Genomic DNA, 22,753 nt, shown 5'->3' with positions numbered 1-22,753 from the left:
GTGCTGTTGCTGATGCCTGATCTTACTGGCAATGCGTGGATCCCTTTTAGTGGTCTCCTGTTGGCGAACCACACTGTGTGGCTTTTATGAACGACTGCAGTCAACACCATGTGCAGTTCACAAGGGAGCGAACCGTAAAACAGAGCTGCCACCCAGAAAACTCCAAGCTCTGGTAGCAAGCCATGAGCACAAATAAAACAAAGGATGTATGCGATACATTTGCACCTCAGTGTACAAAGTAGCTTCTACTGTACACATGAATGTTGTTCAATACATGTACATTATTTCCAAATGAAATTCAGTGTTCTTTAAAAATCAAACTAAGGAAAAGCTGGTTCCAATAGTTTTGTGCAAAATAACATGACTATTTTCTCTTGTCATCAGGAACTGCACTGGATGAGCCAATGATCATTCTGAGGTTTGAAGATGTGACGCCGGAGGGTGATCCCCAGTTCACTGAAGAGCCAGAGGATGGTGACTCATCAGGATTTGTGGTGATGGATTCCGGGGACCTACCAGAGCATGAGGAAGCGGAAGAGGCACCATCTTTGAGTAATTTTCATCTGTTGCAGGAGAACAAGAGACTAGAGGAAGTGACTACTGTTGGCAACTGTAAGATATCTGTTGACGGAAAGCTGATGGAACACCTTTCTGCAGGTGGAGGTAATGGTCACATAAGCTAGATTTTAATTGTGCATTTTAAACAATTTCATGTTGGTGCCTGTGTGATTCGGACTGATCCCCTTTACTATCGCAGACAATAGTGTGCGCTCCAGTCAATGGGTTTTCTGTAGAAAGTGTCCTGTGATACTCTAGAAGCACTGTACCTTCTCAAATTTCTCCCTACCACCTTAAATGATTTTACTTCTAACAATGGCTTGGTACAAACCGATTTGTGACTTTTAATACTCTTAGGGGGACGTTACAGTCCAGGGGAATTTCTTTAGCAGAAATTCCAAGAGTGGGAATTACTACTACTGCAATTGGTATTTCCAAGATATCTGTGGAATTACACATTTAATGCTGGCCCATTTACAACGGTAGGGATATTGCTGGAATACTGGCACTTTCGCAAAAATACCCCTTGCTGTTTTTATTCTCTACATTTCTGCCGACCTCTTGCTGGTGGATGATGGCTGTTGTATTCTAGTGGTTTAAAACACTACTGTGCATTACTTTTTCAATACCCAATGGGATGTCCCCTGTATAAATAACATGGGGGGGGGGGAAGCGGTTTGACCACTTGCTTATCCCATTTTAATGTCCAAATGACACATTTTTAGTTTGGGCTATTGACCTCTATAATAGCCCAACCTATTGCATTCAAATACTGATTCATGTATACATTTGGAGAAGGGCTTTTGAAGAGGGGCACATAGAAATGACATTGTGGAGGGATACACTGTGGTTTGGTTATAAGCCCCACCCTGCCCATCCCATCCCTTGCCTATTGCCTTGCTAATCCCTAGGGCTAATCCCACCCCTACCTGCCTTTCCCTGCCCACAAGTTCTCTGCATGGGAACTCTTTGCGGTTTGTGCTCTTCCATGCTGACGGCCATTTTGGAGATTGTTAGCTCGTGAGGAAAATCCTTGATTCACCAAAACAAAGTTATTTGTTTTGAAATGTAGTTTTTTTCATTAAGTGTCATGAAAACCTTTGCTCATATTTTGAAAATGTTTTACTTTTCCAAAGCGAAATGTATTGGTTAAAACATGTTTCCAATTTCAAACATCTTCACATCTCCACAGATTTTTGTTTTAATTATAAACATTTTGGTTTGTTTAGTAACTGACCCGTAGCAGTGAGTCACAATTCTTTTTGAAGATGACCGCTGCATTCACTGTTGAGCCGCATGTAAACATTGTGCTTCACTCTCTTAGCTTGCTCGGGCAATGGATGGTGGGTGTGTCGCAGGTCACTGTTGTGGGACTGCCGAGCTGGCATGCTCCCTCCTCCTCTCAGACCCACTGCATACACAGAGCAAACCTGGGTGGTTTTACTTTGCATATGCTTGTTTTATACTGGGAGGGAACAAAGTAAAAACGTATGCTTGTAAAATAGTTTGAGTTTCCAAAAAATACTATAACCCTCTGATGCCTGAAATGAAAAGCCTTATGCTTGAATTATCAAAATCAGCGCTGTAGTGACCTCATTGATGTACAGAAGCATTTTTCATTTTACAAACAGTCGCCAGTTTAGGCAGTGGATGCTTATTTAGAGCAAGGACAATTCAGTACACTAGTTGTTCCCGGCGTAACATACGCCGTTCTAGCATATCTTAAAGGTTAATATTGGTCTGTAATTCAAAGAGTCACTTCTGTCCCCTTCATAAATATCGGAAATACCACTGATCGCTTCCAGGAAGGGGGACGTAGGTCGCTGTGACTTTTAAATGGTCATTGAAAAGGCTAAATGTATCATGGAATGAGGGATGTGCTGTATAAGAACAGTGTCCAAGTTCCCTCGATCACACAGGCCTCTATTATGGGCCTTTGTATGCGCATAATTGTTAACCTTGTTCCATTGCAGAGTCCCTGTGATGGCATAGGATTACATAGTAGCATAATTACTGCCCCTTTCAGTTTTAGCTTGTGAGGAGGCATTCGTCCTACAGTGTTTTGCTCCTTAGAAACAAACGTTGAGCCTGTAATTAAATTTACTGTTCATTGACACTAGAACCGCCATGCCCTGTGTGAAGAGAAGTGGGGTTGGAAAGAAGTAACTAACAAATGTTTGCGATGGTGGAAGGTGAAGGTGACCGCGCAGAACCATGCTCATTCTGTTTGTTGAAATGGTAGCTGTTGTTGAAGTGGGGGCACTTTGCCATTTGGACAGCAGAGGGCAACCTAACGCTGATAAAGTTCACCTGTTGAGTACGGAAACGTACAGAAGTGTTATATATAATTTTTTTTTTTACATTTATTTTATGATTTAGACCTTGTTGTTGGTCTTGTGTAAGTGCCATATCAGGCTGCATGACCTGCGGCTACTGGACAAAGCCCACCCACTGTTACATTCCTAATGCAGTCTGATTGCTTAATTGACCAAGCGTTGAGCTCCCGGCAGTGCCTTTGTTGGCTTCTTGCACTCAGTCTGGCCTTTTCTCTTCACTCAAAAGCAGGGCATGGCAACTTGATGATACGCATTCATTTAAGGGCTCGCAGTGATTCATTGCTGCCTATGCTAACTCATCCGCTGGGCAGCGCTTGATGGGGACAAATTGAGTTCATAGCTGCTGGTTCATTACAACAATGTACTGTTTATAGTCCTAGTTTGCTCTTGTTTAACTATGACTGCAGAGTGGGGTGTGCTAAAAGTCCCCCGGGTGGCCATTTATTGGGGTGCTCAAAGTGCTAATTTAAGTTGCCATAAAAAATTCACTGAGGTAGAAATGCCCACATTTTATTAGTCACTGACGTGGCTAATTTACATGGGAATGGATGCAAAAAAGGCAGACGCCAACCTGAACAGACCATAATATGTGGACAGGTGGCAAGGTATTGTGGATGCATTTATAACGCCAAAAGAAAGCATGATCTAAATATAAAAACAATATTATTTTCAAAAATGGAGAGGGTAAGAATTTTTAAGAAAATATAAGCCATTCATCCAGGATACCCATTGATTTGTTGTTCAGCCATTTCTCTGGGACTTCTATAAACTCTAGTTAAAGCAGGAGCAGGTTCTTGCTAGCTTGACTTGTAACTGACCCTGCTCTATATAGGAGTCCTTTCACATAATGCGCCTGTTTGGCTGGCTTATTAGATTGTTCGTCTTTCAGCTGATCAAATTAGAGGTTGCCGATCTGATGATGTATTTTTCCAAAAGTGGGCTCGTCTTGTCACAAAATCTATATATGAAGCTTAAAGGATAGTTCCGGGACTTTTTTTTTATTGTCCCTACGGGTCGGCCATGTGTTTGTAAGCATAAATCGGTAGATCGTAGGAAACTTTCCTATGGACCTTACCCGACTTTTCGCCCATTATCGCACTCGAAATCAGCCTCCATTTTGTGATAATCCTATCATTCCGCCGCATCGACCTGGCTCACCTGCCTTTGCGGCACTAAATCAAATCCCCCGCCCCTGAAACAGACTTTATCAAAACATTCATATTCCCCGCCTCTATCCGTGACGTGACTGAGCTGCGTAGGCAAACGCGCCCAGGCGTCTTCTACGCGACTCCACACAGACCCCGGAAATCAACACAGATCAGCTCACAATACAGCGCACCACAATTCGGAATATGAAACTGTACTTTGAAATCAAACCGCAAGATTGTAAATGTGGTAAAGTACATTTATTTGACATCAAATGTTTAGAGAATATTCAGCGATTTGCATTTTTATTTGCTCATGTTCCAAAAAGTTCGTATTGAGGAACGCGATGGTCCTTTGCTGTACACAGGGTCTTAGAGCATCTCACAATACAGCGCCACAATTCGGAATGTGAAACCGTGGTTTAAAAGCAAACGGCAAGATTGTACATTTGGCAAAGTACGTTTATTGGACATCAAATGTTTAGAGAATATTCAGCGATTTGCATTTTTCTTTGCTCTCGATCCAAATTAGTTCGTCTTGAGGGAAGCGATGTTCGTGTGCAGTACACAGGGTGTTGGTTTACGATAAAAATAAGCTCTTCGGTCGCACTGATAATCGCATGGCTGTTCCAACAACGAGGCACTAGGCCACCACAACGGTAGGTATGTTGCATCTAACCGTTAGTACCGCGTAAGGGCATACTTGTACTTGGCGATCGTCCCATAAAATGGTCAGGGTGGTAACGTTGTTCACGCGGAGAAGCAACTGGCGGCTGTAGAAGCCGTCCGCCGGTGTCCGGTACTCGTGACACAGACAGTAGTGAATGATGTACCTAAAAACATAAAAAATGAAATTAGTCTCACCATCAGATCCTTATTAAAATCATAGCGAGGACAGCGCTACTGGGTGTACACAAGTGTTTAAAGGCGTGGCGAGGCAGGGAGGGGGGGGAGTGGAGTACAAGGTAAGTAGCATAAAATAATAAATAAATAGGGCCAGCTGGTGGCAAGTGCAAGGTAAGTGCAGAACAAGTGCTGGGAAGGGGGGGCTGTAGGATACTGAGACAGTCCCCCAGTGCAGGGGTTGACAGGGAGGCAGTGCAGGTGGAGAGTGGAAGGGCCCAGGACCGAGGTCGCAGACAGTGGACCAGTTGTAGCAGGGGAGAGGGAGAGAGAAAGCAGAAGCAAAGAGGAAGGTTTTGAGGTGCTTCAGTAAAAGCAGATGTTTCTCCTCAAGATAGTGCGCGGTAGAAAACAATATGCCACATAGAACGAACAAGTACAACTGAACCCGTCTTTAAAGCCACTGTATAGTAATGAAATTGCGGTATAAACTCATCAAAAGTTACTTACATTATATTTGCATTTTCCATTGTGTCTCTGTGTAGGGCAGACCCGAAACACCACTCCTTCTTTGCCGACGTTACTTCTTCTAATGAACGTGGCTCATCGTTTCGTTTCTGAAATTTTATTCATTATCTTTTCTTAGTCTTTCAGGATGGTCCCGGCCTGTCAAGGTCAAATCACAATAGAACCTTATACTGGGTCGTGGGCCGTTCCGCCACCCGAGCAAAACATCAAAGCAGCTGACCTTCACTTTGAGCGAGCACACATTTCTAGTTAGCTCCAGTTAGTGTAAGGGCATCTTGTCTGCGTGCCTTTTTTTTTATTGTCCCTATGGGTCGGCCATGTGTTTGTAATACGGAAACATTCTATAATTTTTGTAAAAATGATTTATATTACTGTTTGGTTTAATTGCAATGGGCCTGCAACATGAGGAGACTCGAGAGAACAGACAATCAAATTACAATCATTTAAACCGTGATGTGTATTTCTCAATGAGCTCTGCTTTAGGTGGACATGGAACAGAGGCAATGTTGGGTGGCAATGCAGTTGTCCCCTGCATAGGTTCGTTCACCACTCCATGTATGTGCCTATCGAGGACATCTACGATAAGTCTCTCAATAAACTCATATTGCATATCCTCAAACACTGGTTTGATCACCCATTGTTTACTTCTTTTAGTGAAGGCCTTATTGTAGCGAAGCGTCCCTAAAGTTCCGGTCGTCCTACTTTGTTGACGGCCAACATTATGGTTATGTGCCAAGACCGCTAGAAGAGTCCGATTTATCATGCCTTCCATGCCAAAATGCAATCTTTTGGGCCTGTACTTTAGGCACATATTGTGGAACACCTCCAAATCTCCTGTGTGGCAGAATTCCGTGAGTCCCCTCAAATCTCTTGTTATAGTTTTATCAAATACAATCTTTTCAATGGCCTTGTGAGTGGGTGATGAAGGAATCAACCACTTCTTCTTCCGTGCCTCCTCTGTGGACAAATGGCCATGTTCACATTTGTGGAAATGCTCATTTGTCGACCATCGATGTACGTTGCTACAGTGCAACATTACTGACCGCCATTTTTCCAGTAGAATTTCCAACGACCCTTCACATGTTTTTGAGCTCCACCAAAGATGGTTGCTGATTGACTTGGACCACTGTGAAATACCTTGCATATCTTTTTTTTTTCCTGCAGCCGACAATTTTTTATTGATTGTTTTTGCAAGATGCCATACGTCAAATTGGTGATTTATATTTTTGTACTCTTCTCTCATTGTCTTGGCAATTGAAACGTGTCTGTCCGTGGCTATCAGGTCGATCACCATTCCCCGCGATTGTAGTTCTTGCAATGATGCTACAAAGCCAACTTTCTCCAGGGCCACTGAGGATGTACTTTGTGACACCTGCACGACCACCGAACTCACAATTTTCTTACTTTCCATGTCCTGAAAGTGGTAGGTGCAGTACTTGGCTGAAAATCCTGGGCTGTCGCACTGTCCATCACCGGCTAGCCTGAAGCGTTTGCCCGCGAATGTACTTTCCATTGACATTTTTTCCATTCTCCAAGCTTCGCTGATGGCTGGAAATAGATAATCGGTTTGGTATTTGTAGAACTGACTTTTCGCAATGAAATGGATTCCCACAAACTGAAAGAAATACTGTAACTTTTTAAAACTTGAACCACTAAAAAGTGCGGCCGCTGCACAAAGTAGATTGCCTGCTGGCAGTTGCCCCAGCATGGGTTGTGCAGACCATGCGAACGGATGATATTGTGTACAGGTGGCATGTATTTTAAGGTTAGTGCCTCGAATTGCACGAGTCACATTAATCAATGGCTCCCCACATACTTCCCCACCAACCCAATGCCCACATTTCATCATCATAATAATATCCATCAAACAGCTATCGAATACAATGAATTTGGCCTCTTTCCTTATACTGTCACTCTGCATCCCAGCTGGTTCGGCCTGTAACGTTGAGGACATGTCACTCGCATGAAAGGTAGAATCTCTGATATCGTCTTCCGCTATGTTCAGTGATATTGATGGTGTTTCATTGTCGTCTACTTCATTCTCTTCCATTGCAACATCTGTTCCTTCTCCGGCGATGGGTGAATAAAACAATTTCTTCAACTTTCTCGCGGTCTTAGTTTTTGCGGGTGTGGATTCTGTGAATTGATCTCCGACTGCATCCGAACTACCAGGAGGACATTCACTATCAATGGCTGGTGGTGGTATAGCTCCGTTGTCAATCACTTCATATTCTTCCCATTGGCACGATGCATCTCCAGTCTCAAGTCCCTGCCAAAAGGTTTGACAAGCAACATCTCTCGTTCGCTTCACTGTCTGTGTAGATCTAGTTCGTACACCCACTCGCAACTAGAGGACAGATTAGAAAAGGGATGTTCAGTTTAAACACAACTTACAGTATTGAACTATTGACAGTGAAAGACAACATAATATAGTGAACAGGACACTAACCTTCTTTTGCTTTCTTTTCTTTGAAACTTTCTTGCCTCGAACTTCAACATCTGGACGCTGTTGCTCCGACTCGTGTGTGCATGTCTCCACTTCCTCTCGCGCTGCAACGACTATATTTTCATGATAAGCACATCCATCACGCACTGACGCTCCATCGACTCCCTGAAACATAGAACTTTCATTAGTATGTATAATAATATCGAAAACACAAAATGTACTTGGGGACCAATACCCACGTACATCTCAATAGCAAAACACGAATGAACGCTTTGTGTAGAACATTCAAACGACAATAGTTCACGCATTGTTGATCTAGTTAGATTGAACTGTCAAGATCCATACCTCGGGCTCCGCATAGACTTCCATTGATGATATTATTGAAGATGACGCTTCAGCAACTCCCTGAAACACAGTAATTGCATTAGTATGGTTTTCTATTTTGTTTAAAAGAACATAAACTTTCTGCAGGCGTCAACGGCTCATCTAAATAGACCTGCACAAATGATCAGTTGTCTAAAATAAATAATGGATATCTAAATATGATTCGATTTGCTCCATCGTTGGAAGTGTCACCACCCAGAGATCTGCATCAACTACTAGGGGTGATGTTCTTGTTGAAGAAGCTCCGTCAGCTCCCTGAAACATAGTACTTGCGTTAATAAAGAAGGAAGTATAGCGGATGTAATCACGTCATTTGATCTCGCATGATTGATCTGTCAGTATCCATACCTCGAAATGCATAAGAACATCAAGGGACGCTGTAACTGCGGTGCACACTTCTGCAAGCTGTTGCGCCGACCCGTAACTGCATGCTCCCCCTTCTTCTTGGACTAATGCTCCATCGACTCCCTGAAACATAGGACTTTCATTAGTAATGAACACAATATTGAAAAAAGAAGACACATAGGAGGGCGACGACAGAAGGACATACCAATGGCTAAAAACGAAAGAAACATTGTGTGTAACAATCACGCTACAAGAATGCAAGATCTGATGATCTCCATCGATGGAACTGTCCGGAAACGTACCTCGAGCATCTGAGTGACATCTACGGTTGTCGTCAATGCGTTGGACTCCTCAGCATCTCCCTGAAAGACAGTACTTGCATTATTTTGGATAACAATAATTATAACTGAAAACAAAGACTAGAGGACGAGTACTGTGGTGTACCATTAGGTAAAATGATTACACGATCAATTAAAACTATTGATTTACATGCCTAAAACAAGTCAGTGTCAGAATAGCTAAGTAAGATTACCCGATAGGCGCTTGAAGTGGCTGATGACTGCAATAACGACACGGATGGAGAATCTTCCGCCTTCATATTGAGTGGATACATAAATGGGGAAATTATTGTTAGCTAATGCTACACACTACCGCAAGGCCGAGAGACAAATACGTAAACTTGACTCACCAGTGGAGGGATGTGGACGAATAGAGTGGGAATAGCGGTTGAGAGCAATTTTCGCCTCGCTCGCGGTGTTTTCTTCTTTATTAGCAATGATGTGGAGTACATGTCTGGGCTAAAGTGCCTGCTGCAGATGCGGTATCGATCACCCCTCTTGTCCGCAAAGACTTCAAGGACTCTACTTTCTAGCTCAGAGGCTGGATATCCGCAATATCGGACCCATTCTCTTATCTGATCTATTGTCTTAGGGAAAACATGCATTATAGTATCTTCAGATTTGTTATGGGTCTTCGAAGGGCAACCGCCAATGGAACAGGCAGGCATTATGGAAAGTTCTGAAAAGTAAAGATCAACAATTCTCTATGAATACCAATGTGTTAAAACATTAAATGACACATAAAAGGTTCAATGCAAGGTCCGTTTTGGTTCTTGGAACTATACACGTTATTCACATGCGGATAAGTATTTCAATAACTTTCAAAAAATAGAAAAAGTAATTTGACTAAACTCAGAACATGTGACTAGTTCCTTGCATGTACTGTCGTGAACGAAAAGAAAACATGGATGCAATTTGATGACTACTAGCAAATAGATATAAATTAAAAAATTGGACGCAAAATGATTATGGTACATGGACTTACCTTGACGAACAAACAGTTAGATGCAGGGATCAGAGTAGTTTCTTGTCGTAGAACAGGGAGCAGTTCACAGGTTGCAAACTGACGAGTTTGCTCAAAGTGGTCACGGAAGTTCAGAGACGAAGAGCAGATAACGAGCACCTTCACGGGTTGACTAGCAAAGCGCAAAGAAGTTCTCATTAGAAATATGAAGTGGGTTATAAAGAATTCGAAACAGGGGTGTGTTTGTGAATGAATGACGTGTATATGTCGTGGCATTATGCGGTCTGCAGGGGGCCGTCCAGCGTGAGGGGGGATGCTTGGCAGGAGACACAGGGTCTGGAGGTAGACATGGGAACAACAAACCCATGCTCTATAGACCACTTTGAAGTGTACATGGTCTTTGGCACCTCTTGGCCTTTATCGCTCCCTGACAGCTCCACTTGCCAGCAGCGCAAGTACCCCGGTGCGAACTGCCTTTGATAGGGCGGGGGGTGGATCGGGGCGGTGGTCGTGCAGACAAGACACAGGAAGACTCGTGAATGGAGACACACTTATGTGGATTGCAGGGGGCCGTCCAGCGTGAGGGGGGATGCTTGGCAGGAGACACGGGGTCTGGAGGTAGACATGGGAACAACAACCCATGCTCTATAGACCACTTTGAAGTGTACATGGTCTTTGGCACCTCTTGGCCTTTATCGCTCCCTGACAGCTCCACTTGCCAGCAGCGCAAGTACCCCGGTGCGAACTGCCTTTGATAGGGCGGGGGGTGGATCGGGGCGGTGGTCGTGCAGACAAGACACAGGAAGACTCGTGAATGGAGACACACTTATGTGGATTGCAGGGGGCCGTCCAGCGTGAGGGGGGATGCTTGGCAGGAGACACGGGGTCTGGAGGTAGACATGGGAACAACAACCCATGCTCTATAGACCACTTTGAAGTGTACATGGTCTTTGGCACCTCTTGGCCTTTATCGCTCCCTGACAGCTCCACTTGCCAGCACAAGTACCCCGGTGCGAACTGCCTTTGATAGGGCGGGGGGGTGGATCGGGGCGGTGGTCGTGCAGACAAGACCCGTTTGCCGCAGGGCCTCACCAAGGAGAGGCCATCTAACTGAATGTAAGAGGATGGCTGCAGGATCTACTACATGGAAGGCAGGGGGGTGAGTTTATAAATACCTCACCCTCCCAGGAGAATATATGGGGGTCATCTCTGTACCCGGTGCCCAAAAAGAGGATTTATTATGATCAACCATATTTATTATTTACCTATAACCATGTTTTGTATCAATAAAATCCAACAGCTTTTTATTGCCAACGCTTGATGCCAACCCACAAAATAATATATGTATGACTGCTGCATATATGGGTTCAACGGTTATGTGGATTGAAGGTGTGCGGCCAGCGTGAGGGAGGATGCTGGCCGGAGACATGTGGTGTGACAAGACAAGGCACTGGAAGGCTATTCAACGGAGACACACTAGATTCATTTAAAAAATCAAAACAACCATTGCTAAAATATATGTTGGGCTTTATTTTAGATTTTAGTTAAACATAAATAATAAACATTACACATTGTAAAGTTGAGGTTGCAGCACATCGAGGGAAAATCCGCGGTATTGTCCACTGTCACTGGGGAAATGTTGTCTAATGGCAAGTACCGCACAGGCAGGTATTACTCTCCGAACGCGGTGTCCGAGCCTCCCGTGAAGCCACCAAGTGAAGCAACGATAGGCCACCAGCCTGTACCACCTGTGAAAAAAAAAGATGCAAACTGTATTAAACTGACCAAACTTTCTTATCAATGTCGATTCAGGTAACACATGTCATTTTTCTTAGAAAAAAATTATATCTAGAAAATGCACTATATGGAACCAATTTACATGCGTTCGAATGATATGTAAATGTAATTTTATATGTGGGAGACGACCATGAAATAGTGGTGGCATCACTGACATCACAAACAGAGTATACTTACTCGTTACTCGGATTACGCGGACGAACAGTGCCACGAAGTTCGTGCATAAGCACCATCATCATCCTCAACACTGTCCGTGAGAGGCAGGCTTCCCTGAACTCTGGCAGCTCGGTGATGCATTGCGGACTTTGCTCGCCTTCCTGCAGACTTTGCTCGCTTTCCGAAATGTAGGCCAAGCACCCGGAATTTTCACGGCAGCAGCAGTTCTCCTCCTCAGTTGGCATTAGCTCGCACCGATTGCACGTGCACCAGGTGGAGACGCCGTCCATGCGACATGGTCCAGGCTCTTCATCCGTTGACTGGTCCTCCCAACTGCCGTCCGAATCCCCATCGTTTTCGCGTGCTTGCCTTTCCAGTAGTTCCTCCTCGGTGTACTCGGGCTCGTACATATACGGCATTATTGTGGCCATTGTGCGGTAAAGATAGTAAAATAATTTACAGAGATGGTACAGGTGTTCACACGGGCTACAAGCGGCGAAGGTAGCTGACCAGAGCACTGAAACGAGTCACAGAATACTCAAAGTAACACAGAGAGAGGAATGGAATCGAAAATCTGCTGCTGTATGTTGTGAAACGGTCTGTTTATACTTATTGGGGAAAGAGGCGTCCTGCCATTTCCATGGCAACACGTCAATAGCTGAGGCGCAGCGATTGTTGACACAAGACGTGCTTGAAATGGGCAGTACTGTCTGCTGATGTCAGGCTCAGGGGCGGGGGATTTGATTTAGTGCCGCAAAGGCAGGTGAGCCAGGTCGATGCGGCGGAATGATAGGATTATCACAAAATGGAGGCTGATTTCGAGTGCGATAATGGGCGAAAAGTCGGGTAAGGTCCATAGGAAAGTTTCCTACGATCTACCGATTTATGCTTACAAACACATGGCCGACCCGTAGGGACAATAAAAAAAAAAGTCCCGGAACTATCCTTTAATTTGGGAGTCCGGCACCCCCCTTCCTCCAAGTCTAGGAGAACCTTAAGCATTTAGGCATTCCCTTTTTTTAGTCTTGGCTATTGGGTGGTGCTGCAACTCCTGCGTGTAAGCTGAAACTATTGTCATGGGTAGCACAGACTAGAAAGAGATGCAGTTTGAAAAAGGGCACACTGCATATGGGTGTTTGGTTATTTACCCACTCATTGACTGCCCATGGCCATGTTGGTCCCTATGGGAATCTCCACCTACTACCTCCCCCTTCCGACCCAAAGCATAGCCCCCAGGTATCTCGGAGTCTAGCTGTATGCTTTGTGAGATGCTTTTTGAAAGGTAGTACCTTGATTGTAGCTATAAAGCAGCACCTCATACAATACAACTGTCTTTACCAAGTGTGCCTTCAGCCACTTGAGATATATATATATATATATATATATCTATGTGTGTGTGTGTGTGTCCATACATCTGTTCCATGGTCCAAAGTCCTGTTAAAAATGAGCATTGGCAAAGCCAAATATTGCATAGGTATTGGAATATTCGAAAAACTTTGAAAATATCCCCAGGTTCTAGCACCATTTTCCAGTCCTTGTCATTTTATGTTCAGGTAGTGCCATTATGCATCATCTGGGAAATGTGGATCTGATGCCTACACAAAAGCCCAAACTATTGGCTTTGCCAATGATTGTTTGGACTAAATTAACTCTGCAAAAGACCAACTCCTGTAACAAACTTTAATAAATCTTGCAGTCTAACCTGACCCTTTGAGTGGTGTCAATTTGTCCCTCTTATAAGTGGTGGCAGTGGTGGAATGTGATGGCGCCATGGAGGGTCTAATCAAAGATTTAACAGATGGCCAGAATCAGTTGCAGCAACTCATACAAGTACAGCCCAGCAGACGGTCGCATACCGACAGGCCTTCCACAGGATATCCAGTTGCAAGGTACAATTCAGATGGTGGCTCAGGATAAGCAAATAATACTACACCTCACGGATGCCATAACCACGACCAGAAGCCAGCCTATAGTACCGTAATCCATCCTACAGAAATGCAAAGAAGGGAAGATCCCTCTTTCTTCTTTACCAGATTTGAGAGAATAGCACAGAGTGCACAGTGGCTGGTGAACAGATGGGGGCAGTACATGACCCAATTACTGTCTGGGGCAATGCAAGGAGCCTATCAGACAGTAAACCCCAATGGAGACACTCCCTATGCAGAAATCAAATGAAACGTTCTAGACCAGCTGGGTCTAGATGAAGAGGCATACAGACTGAAATTCTGGGAGACTCGCTTAAAAGCCGTAGAGAGTCATGACAACTATTCTATAGGCTAAGCGATATAGCTGAAAAGTGCTGCAGCCCTCATCTGCCGCGACCCGGGAAGTGCAAGGTAGTCGTATTGGAGCAATTTTTGGAAGCACTACCTGTCCTGTACAGCGCTGGGACAGACGACAACATAGGCCCAGTCTGGCAGAAGAATAGACCTAGCTGCCGCATACCAGAAAGCTGGTTAAAGTAAGATGCCATTTCACGGGCTGCAAAGCTGAGGCGAGCTGAACTCTGGAGCAACCCACACGGTAAAACCCCTCCGACCAGGAGTATTGAGGTGGAAAATGAACAACGGAAAGCTCTTTAAGACGGAAGAAAAAGCAGTAAGAAGCAAAGTGAAGCCCCTTCCCGTTGTACCCAGTTTTAGGCAGCCACAATGTTTTGACTGCAGTGACTGGGGTGACATCATGCGTGTATATCCCAAGAAGAAGGGCATGGAGCCTATGGAAATTGGATTCATGGAAGGTGGACCCAGCAGGTCATACCGGTATCTCTACACTGTGGGTGTAAAGAGTGGCTGGAACACGGACCTACGCCATGTTGGACAGCGGAAGTCAACAGACCGCCACAACCTCACAAATGATTGACCCTCTTGTGTGTGTATGTATATATATTTCTGAGGCTTGTGGAATCTGCTTAGATCACATGCTGTGCATAGGCCGACATCTAGTGGAAGCTGCGGAGTATTACAGTTTGTTTTTCGAAACTCGAAAATGGGCGTCGACACAGGCGTGCCAGTAATACTATCCCTAGTGTGACGTCCACCGTACCCAAGATACCTCACGCGTCTGGGATCCTCAGATTGTTTTTTTCCGCCATACTGGTCGGAAGCATCTTGCGCAGTCCCCTGGCCTTAGCCATACTTTTACTAATTATAGAAGTTTAAAATTATTTATTGACATCCTTCCCCACCCCAACGTCGACCCTCGACGACGGCTGGAGAAGACATCGACCGTCGGCTGCTGCACGACGGATCTGGGCCTAGGAAGGCCGCTGGCCTCGGCCCGGGCCTAGTAGGCCGCTGGCCTCGGCCCTGCAAGTAGGGAGAGTGGGGGGTGGTACATACTCTTCACTCTTGATATATAGGTACACCTTATATATTTCCTACACTTACCAGCCCGCTGCCTCAAGGTGCGTATGGAGGGTACCCCTTTCCAATTCTGCCCCAAGTGCAACCGCAAATACCCTTGGGTCGACAGGCACGCCACGTGCAATCTCTGCTTGCCGAGGGACCACCCCGAAGCGCACTGCAGAGCGTGTAGTAGGTTTAAGCCTAAGACACTTAAGGACCGTTCGACAAAGCGTTGGGCCCACCACGCCAGGCAGGCGGCCATGGCAGCGGAGGGCGCCTTCAGCGATGGCAGCGACGCCGTACTTTCGGACGGCGAGGGCATTACGGCGTCGAAAGACTGCCGAGCGCAGGTCCCCGACCTCGGAAGGTTGTCCGGCAGGGCGGCTATGGGGAAGACCCCCGGCGACGCAAGCGCTACACACCCTACACACCCTACACACACTAAGCACACTAAGTCCAACCGAACCTCGACGACGTCGACTTCTCGGAAAGAGGCACACATAGAACGGTCCGACTCGGTGTCCTCTGGGCGCTCTCGATCGAGATCGCCTCATGACGCAAGGCAATCATCCACTCTTGCCAAGAGTGCCTCGCTCCCTAGATTAACGGAAGTTCGATCGTCGGAAGACGAAGACGACTTCCACCCCCAGGCCGCGCTCCAGGAGACCGAGGCCGCAGTTAACACCAGCGAGGCCCCACGCTCGAAACAAGATACCTCTCCAGACCCTCGACGCCAGGCGTCGAAAGCCTCTGGGGCCTCCAAGGGGCAGGGAAAACATTTTTCCACGCACTGGGAGGGGGGGAAACAGCGGAAAGCACAGCCTTCCACTCCTGTAAGACCATCCTTCCTCCCTAAGCAGTCAGACAAACATAAACCTACTGGGACATCATCATCCAGCAAGGGTACCCTTGATAAGTCCTCGAAGTTGCCTACTAAAGTCATACCCTGTTCCAAAGAATGGTCCAGTGAGGACATAGACAGGGTCATGTCAAGGATGTCTTCCTTAGCTGATTTTTATGACAAAAACCCAGAACATTTCCTTTCGTATGACCCTCAAGGGGCCACACCCTCAGGCTCCTCTGATCCTATCCCCCTAAGTAAAAAGGCCCGGTTCGAAAGACCTGAACCCTTCGAGGTGCAGCCTTACTCTACTCCATACTCTACTCCACACCCCAGTTACCAAGGACAGCCTTTCCCTGAAGGGGACCAGGAGTTTACAATTATGGAGGAACAAACCGGGACTGAATACTATGCGGATGATGAGGACCTGGAGGAGGTAGAAGATGAACAGGAAATTTACAGAGTAGATTCCCCGGTAGAGAGCGAAGCCCCAGTTACCGACTCGCCAGTTGATAACCAGCCCCTCCTTAATGAAGTTCTCGCTCGCGCAGCAGAACATTTTCACATCGACACCCACGGTGTACAGGAGGAAAGGGACTTCGCAGAAGAGTTGGTGGGAGAGAGGAGGCCGGTCGCTCAGACCATCCCTATCCTTAAATCCATCCAACGTAGAATAGATCCATCCCTGGTGAATCCTAACCTCACCAGAGCCGTCAACCCCAGAGTCGAAAAACTTTTTCGGGCAGCCCAGTCTGACCCTCTTTATATAAGAGGACATCTTAAACCAGACTCCCCAGTGGTTACCAACACTCGGAAGAGGGCTGGGACACCCTTATCGTCGTCGGAAGCTCCTCCCGACAAGGAGAGCAAAAGACTGTACGGGTTTGGCAGGAAGGTAGCCTCAACGTCCGCCTACCAAGCAAGGATTGCAAACTCCACCACCCTGTTGGCAAGTTACAACTGCCATCAATGGGAAGAGGTCGCGGCGCTCATAGCCTCTGCTCCTGAACCGTTAAAGGGCCAGTTGGCTCGGATCTCGGCAGAAGGGAGAGCCGTGTCTGGTTGCATATTAAAAGCAACTTTCGACGCCGCGGACAACGCAGGAAGATTTATAGCAGAAGGTACTGTTATCAAAAGACATGCATGGTTACGGCAGTCGGGGTTCAAAACAGAAACCCAGGCTTCATTAATAGACAAGCCGGTGGAACCCGATCTATTATTTGGGAAAGCGGTCGAAGACGCACTTAAAAATGCCAAGGACGAGTACGAGACCCTCAAATCCCTTGGCCAGCTTACCAACAAACCCCCTAACCAGAGGGGGAACAGTAATTTTCGTCGCCCACGCGGCCAAAATTCACAAAGAGGCAACTATGCCCAAGGACAGGGTACACAATGGAACAACAACCAGCAGTCTACCCAGAGTTACGGCAGGGGTAACAAGAGAGGTCGTGGAAGAGGCAGAGGCAGCCCCAACAAGGGAGGTGGCACGCCTCCACCAAAGCAGTGACGCTCAGTTCAGGGTCCCTTCTCCCGCAACCCCAGTAGGGGGACGCATTTCCAACTTCACCCAGGCTTGGGAAGGGATCACCTCAGACAGATGGGTGCTGTCAACAGTGTCCACAGGATATTGTTTAGAATTACTGCAGCGTCCCCGGAACCACCCTCCACGACAAAGAATACACTCCTTAGAACATCAGAAGATCCTTCTCGAGGAGATCGCCATTCTGCTAGAAAAGGACGCGATAGAACTCGTCCCAGGACACCAGGTAAACAAGGGTATCTATTCAACTTACTTCCTTGTGCCAAAGAAAGATTTGACAATGCGCCCAGTATTGGACTTACGGCCTGCCAACAAGTATGTCAAGCCCCAAAAATTCCGTATGACCACGCTACAAGAGGTAATCCCCCTCCTAAGAAAGGGGGATTACATGGCAACCTTGGATATGAAAGATGCCTATTTTCATATTTCCATGCTCCCAGCGCACAGAAAATACTTGACCTTCAAAGTGGACAGTCGCCACTACCAATTCAGGGTACTGCCCTTCGGGATAGCTTCAGCACCAAGGGTATTCACCAAGGTACTGGCGGTGGCGGCTGCACACCTACGCAGGGAGGCAATCCCAGTGTACCCTTATCTGGACGACTGGCTCATAACGGGGGAAACCCCAGGAATTTGCAGGTCAAACATTCAGAGGACTATCGACGTCCTCCACGAATTAGGCTTCTCTATCAACGAGAAGAAGTCAAGTCTAGTGCCAAGCACCTCAAAACAGTTCCTAGGAGCAATCCTAGATACTCAAAAAGGGTTGACCTTCCCTTCGGAAGAGAGAATTCGGAATATACTACTGCAAATTCCACATTATCAGCCAGGTCAACAAATAACGGTACGCAAAGCAATGCGGTCAATGGGCATGATGGCGTCATGCATTTACCTGGTCCCCCACGCGCGTCTGCACATGCGCCCCATGCAGGAATGGTTGGCGAAACAGTGGTCTCAGGCAAGTGGTCAGTGGGACGATCTAGTGGTCGTTTCGCCAACACTCGTACAGAGCTTACACTGGTGGACAAGAGAGAATCTCGCAAGGGGAAAACCCTTTTACGATCCCGAAGTACAGGCAGTGGTGACTACAGATGCATGCCTGACTGGGTGGGGAGCTCACCATCTCCACCACACAGCTCAGGGTCTCTGGTCTCACTCAGTAGCCAAGAACCACATCATCCTGCTAGAGCTTCTGGCAGTATTCCGAGCGCTTCGGGCGTTCGAGCCCCATCTGCTAAACTTGTCGGTGCAGATCGGGACGGACAGCACGACAGCCATGTTCTATCTGAACAAACAAGGAGGGACTCGTTCGCCAAATCTGTCCAAGCTTGCCCAGAAAATCTGGATATGGGCACTCAGACGGAACATCTTCCTGTCATCACAACATGTTCCAGGGGAGCTCAATTCCCTAGCGGATGCCCTAAGCAGAGACTCCCTCCCAGAAGAACACGAATGGGTCCTTCACAGAGATATCGTAGAAGATCTCTTCTCTCAGTGGGGTTTCCCCACTATAGACCTATTCGCCACAAGCGAAAACAAACAATGCCCAGGATTTGCATCCAGGTTCCCCCAGCCAGACTCCCAAGGGAACGCCCTGTGGATGAACTGGTCAGGGATGTTTGCGTACGCTTTTCCACCAACTCCTCATCAGGAAGGTGGTGTACAAGATGAACAAGGAATCGATGACGCTCATCCTAGTTGCTCCCATGTGGGCGAGACAACCATGGTTTCCACACCTACGCAGGATGGCGGTGTGCGAGCCCATCAAACTCCCAGCTTGGTACAACCTACTGTCCCAGCAACAAGGTCAAACAGTGCACCAGGAACCCAACTCAATGAACCTGGCAGCATGGCTCCTGAGGTCATAGTTTGGCCATCTCAATTTACCACAGAGGTGTATGGACATCCTAAAAGAATCCAGGAAACCAAACACAAGGCACTGTTACTTTGACAAGTGGAAGAGATTCGTTATTTGGTGCCAAAATAAACAAATCAACCCAGTTGATTGCACTCCTTCCAACGTTGTAACATACATGCTCCACCTGCTGGACGCAGGTTTGGTTTTTAACTCTCTGAAAGTACACCTGGCAGCCCTCTCGGCTTACACCACATCCCATAACAAAGTATTGTGGTGGAAAGTACCAGTAGTTAAAGCCTTCATGGAAGGAGTAAAGAGACTTCACCCTCCTATTTCGAACCCACCGCCAGGATGGGACCTCAATGTGGTGCTAGCTAAGCTCATGGGCCCCCCTTTCGAACCCATGCATAAAAGTAGTCTCAAACACCTGACTTATAAAGCGGCCTTCTTAGTAGCCATTACCTCTATAAGAAGGGTCAGTGAAATTCAGGCTCTGTCAATGCAGGATCCTTTCTTTACTATCCACAAAGACAAACTGGTTTTACGCACACACCCTAGGTTCTCACCTAAATTTATATCTAAATTCCATGTAAACCAGTCCATCGAGCTTCCGGCTTTCTTCCAGAACCCGCAAAGCTCAGCTGAGGTGAAACTACACACCCTTGATGTGCGTAGGGCGGTCCTCTACTATGTAAATAAAACCAGACCGCTAAGGAAAACAGATCAACTGTTTGTCTCCGTAGCTACAGGCAGAGAGGGGGATCGCGTCTCTAAAGGCGCGATCTCGAAGTGGATTATCAACTGTATACAGCTGTGTTACTCTCTTTCTGAAAAAACTCTGCCTTTTACGCCAAGGGCCCATTCTACTAGAGGCATTGGGGCCACTCTGGCTTTCATTGCAAATGTTCCCCTCGACACCATTTGCAAAGCAGCTACTTGGAGCTCTATTCACACTTTTACTCAGCATTACTGCATTGACACTCATTCCAAGACAGATACACAAGTGGGACAAGCGGTTCTAAGACACCTGTTTGCTCATGACCCTTCTCACATCCCACCTCCTTCTTCGGGTACTGCTCGCTAATCTATGCACAGCATGTGATCCAAGCAGATTCCACAAGCCTCAGAAGGGATACATTACTCACCGTAATCGTATTTCTGATGCTTGTATCTGCTTAGATTCACATGCGACCCACCCTTCCTCCCCTCCGAGAGAAGGCGCATGATTGCTTGTAGTCTTACCTTTCTGTCTATCTGCTTGGATTATCTGTACTCACGCTACTCCTCATGCTTCCTCATGTCAGAAAAAATACAAGCTGAGGATCCCAGACGCGTGAGGGATCTTGGGTACGGTGGACGTCACACTAGGGATAGTATTACTGGCACGCCTGTGTCAACGCCCATTTTCGAGTTTCGAAAAACAAACTGTAATACTCCGCAGCTTCCACTAGATGTCGGCCTATGCACAGCATGTGAATCTAAGCAGATACAAGCATCAGAAATACGATTACGGTGAGTAATGTATCCCATATATACAGACACACACACACACACCCCTGAACATATGGTGATGTAAAAACCTATACCACTGAATTGGTACACCTAGAAGTACAGGATAAGGCCATGGATTTGTGGGCCGTCATTCTTCCGTCCCTTCCGACCTCGGTGGTGATAGGCTCTGTTATGCCCCACTTCAAAGAAATAGTAGAAAGGGCAGAAGATGATTGGTGAAAAGAGGCCCCATACTCCTGAACCAACGTTTAAGAACCGAATACTAGGCCAAAGAAGACCAGGCAGGAGAACAGAGAAGGAAAACGAGTATGAAACCGTGCAATGAACTTCCTATAGGATGGAAGGTGGAGAAACATGAGGCGTCCATCAGAGCAGAGACCCTGACTGACCCTAATCTGTGAGTAGCTAGAAAAAAGGTAACCCAAGAAGACCACCCCTCCACAGATAAGGGGACAGGGTTTAAATTCCAGCATCAACTATTGTACTGGATTTATAGAGACTAAGATGAAAATGACAAGAAACAACTGGTATTGCCTAAGGCACACCGGGAGCTGGTGGTACAGTTGGCTCATAGCCATCCGTGTGTAGGGCACTTGGCAGCGATGAAAACTCAACAAAACCTCCTAAAGCGATTCTATTGGCCCAGTATTTTTGGGGATGTCGCCAGGTACTACAGAGGATGTCCGACCTGTGAATTGACCAGCGGAACAAGGCCTGCCAGGCTGCCCCTCCAGAAGATGCCACTAATAACTGTTCCATTCCAAAGGATGGTGATTGACCACATTGGACCTCTGGAGCCAGCGTGTATGGGTCGTAAATACCTCTTAGTAATAGTGGACTATGTCACAAGGTACCCCAAAGCGTTTCCCCTGAAGGGCATATCAGCTCGACAAGTGTGTGATCAATTGATACCCTTCTTTTCACGAGTGGGACTACCAGAAGAAATGCTCACTGATCAAGGCACTAATTGCACATCCAGTCATGATCCAAGTGTGCGAAAGGTTACAAGTCAGACCGATTAAAACATCTGTGTACTGTCCTCAAACTGATGGTCTAGTGGAACGCTATAATAAAACTATTAAACAGATGCTGAGGAGAGTAGTGGGCCCAGGAGAGACTTGGGATCGGGCTCTACCACTAGTTGTCACGGTACTAAGATATACCCACTCAATCCTCCACAAGGCTATCCCCATTCACTTTGTTCCCATTCTTCCTTTACGATATATGAGATGATAGGTTATTTATAACGCACTTAATACCCATAGGTTTCTAAGCGTGGACCCGTGGATCGAAACTGTGTTGCTCTGTGTCGTCTTGCTTCCAAGGCGAGCACGTTGCCCCTGAGCTATCCTCCCGAGACTATGTCCAGTAGGGTTCTGGGTTGTCTACCGAACAGTAATTCGAGGAGGTTTCTCTGACGGAATGCATAGAGGACATTAAGAAATGCTTGGAAAACGCGGTATCTCAGGAAAACTTGTGAAAGGCCCAGACCACCCAAGAATTTCCAGTATAACAAAGAGCAGAATTAGGACATTTAAATTCAGGGATAAGGTATTGGTGTTGCTGCCAACCTGCAGTAACAAGTTGCTAGCCCGGTGGAGGGATCCCTACATAGTAAAGAATGTTGTAGGCCCAGGAAACTATCGCATCAGCCAACCAGACAGAAAGCAACCCGAGAAGGTGGACCATGTCAATCTACTCGGGGAGTGATTTGAGCCCAAAGCTATGGCATGTCTAACGACCTGCCCAATAGATGAAGAGGAACAATTTGCAACCAGACCAGTGGCCAGTTTGAAGGATGTACAATGGGGAGCT

At 46.5% G+C, this 22,753-nt stretch overlaps 1 protein-coding gene across 10 annotated transcripts in view; it reads left to right on the top strand.

The window, feature by feature from the left end:
• The window catches only part of LOC138452475 (zinc finger protein 391-like), a 176,047-nt gene that overhangs the window by 137,575 nt on the left and 15,719 nt on the right, over positions 1 to 22,753 (top strand). For all 10 annotated transcript variants that reach the window (XM_069604980.1, XM_069604984.1, XM_069604994.1 and 7 more), the window contains one exon: positions 385 to 663. In XM_069604980.1, coding sequence (XP_069461081.1) covers positions 385 to 663 — 279 coding nt within the window. The remainder of the gene's footprint in view (positions 1 to 384; positions 664 to 22,753) is intronic.

Source organism: Ambystoma mexicanum, chromosome 1p (assembly GCF_040938575.1).
Source record: "Ambystoma mexicanum isolate Mex_15411 chromosome 1p, UKY_AmexF1_1, whole genome shotgun sequence".
NCBI lineage: Eukaryota > Metazoa > Chordata > Amphibia > Caudata > Ambystomatidae > Ambystoma > Ambystoma mexicanum.
This window is presented reverse-complemented; position numbering and strand designations above follow the sequence as displayed.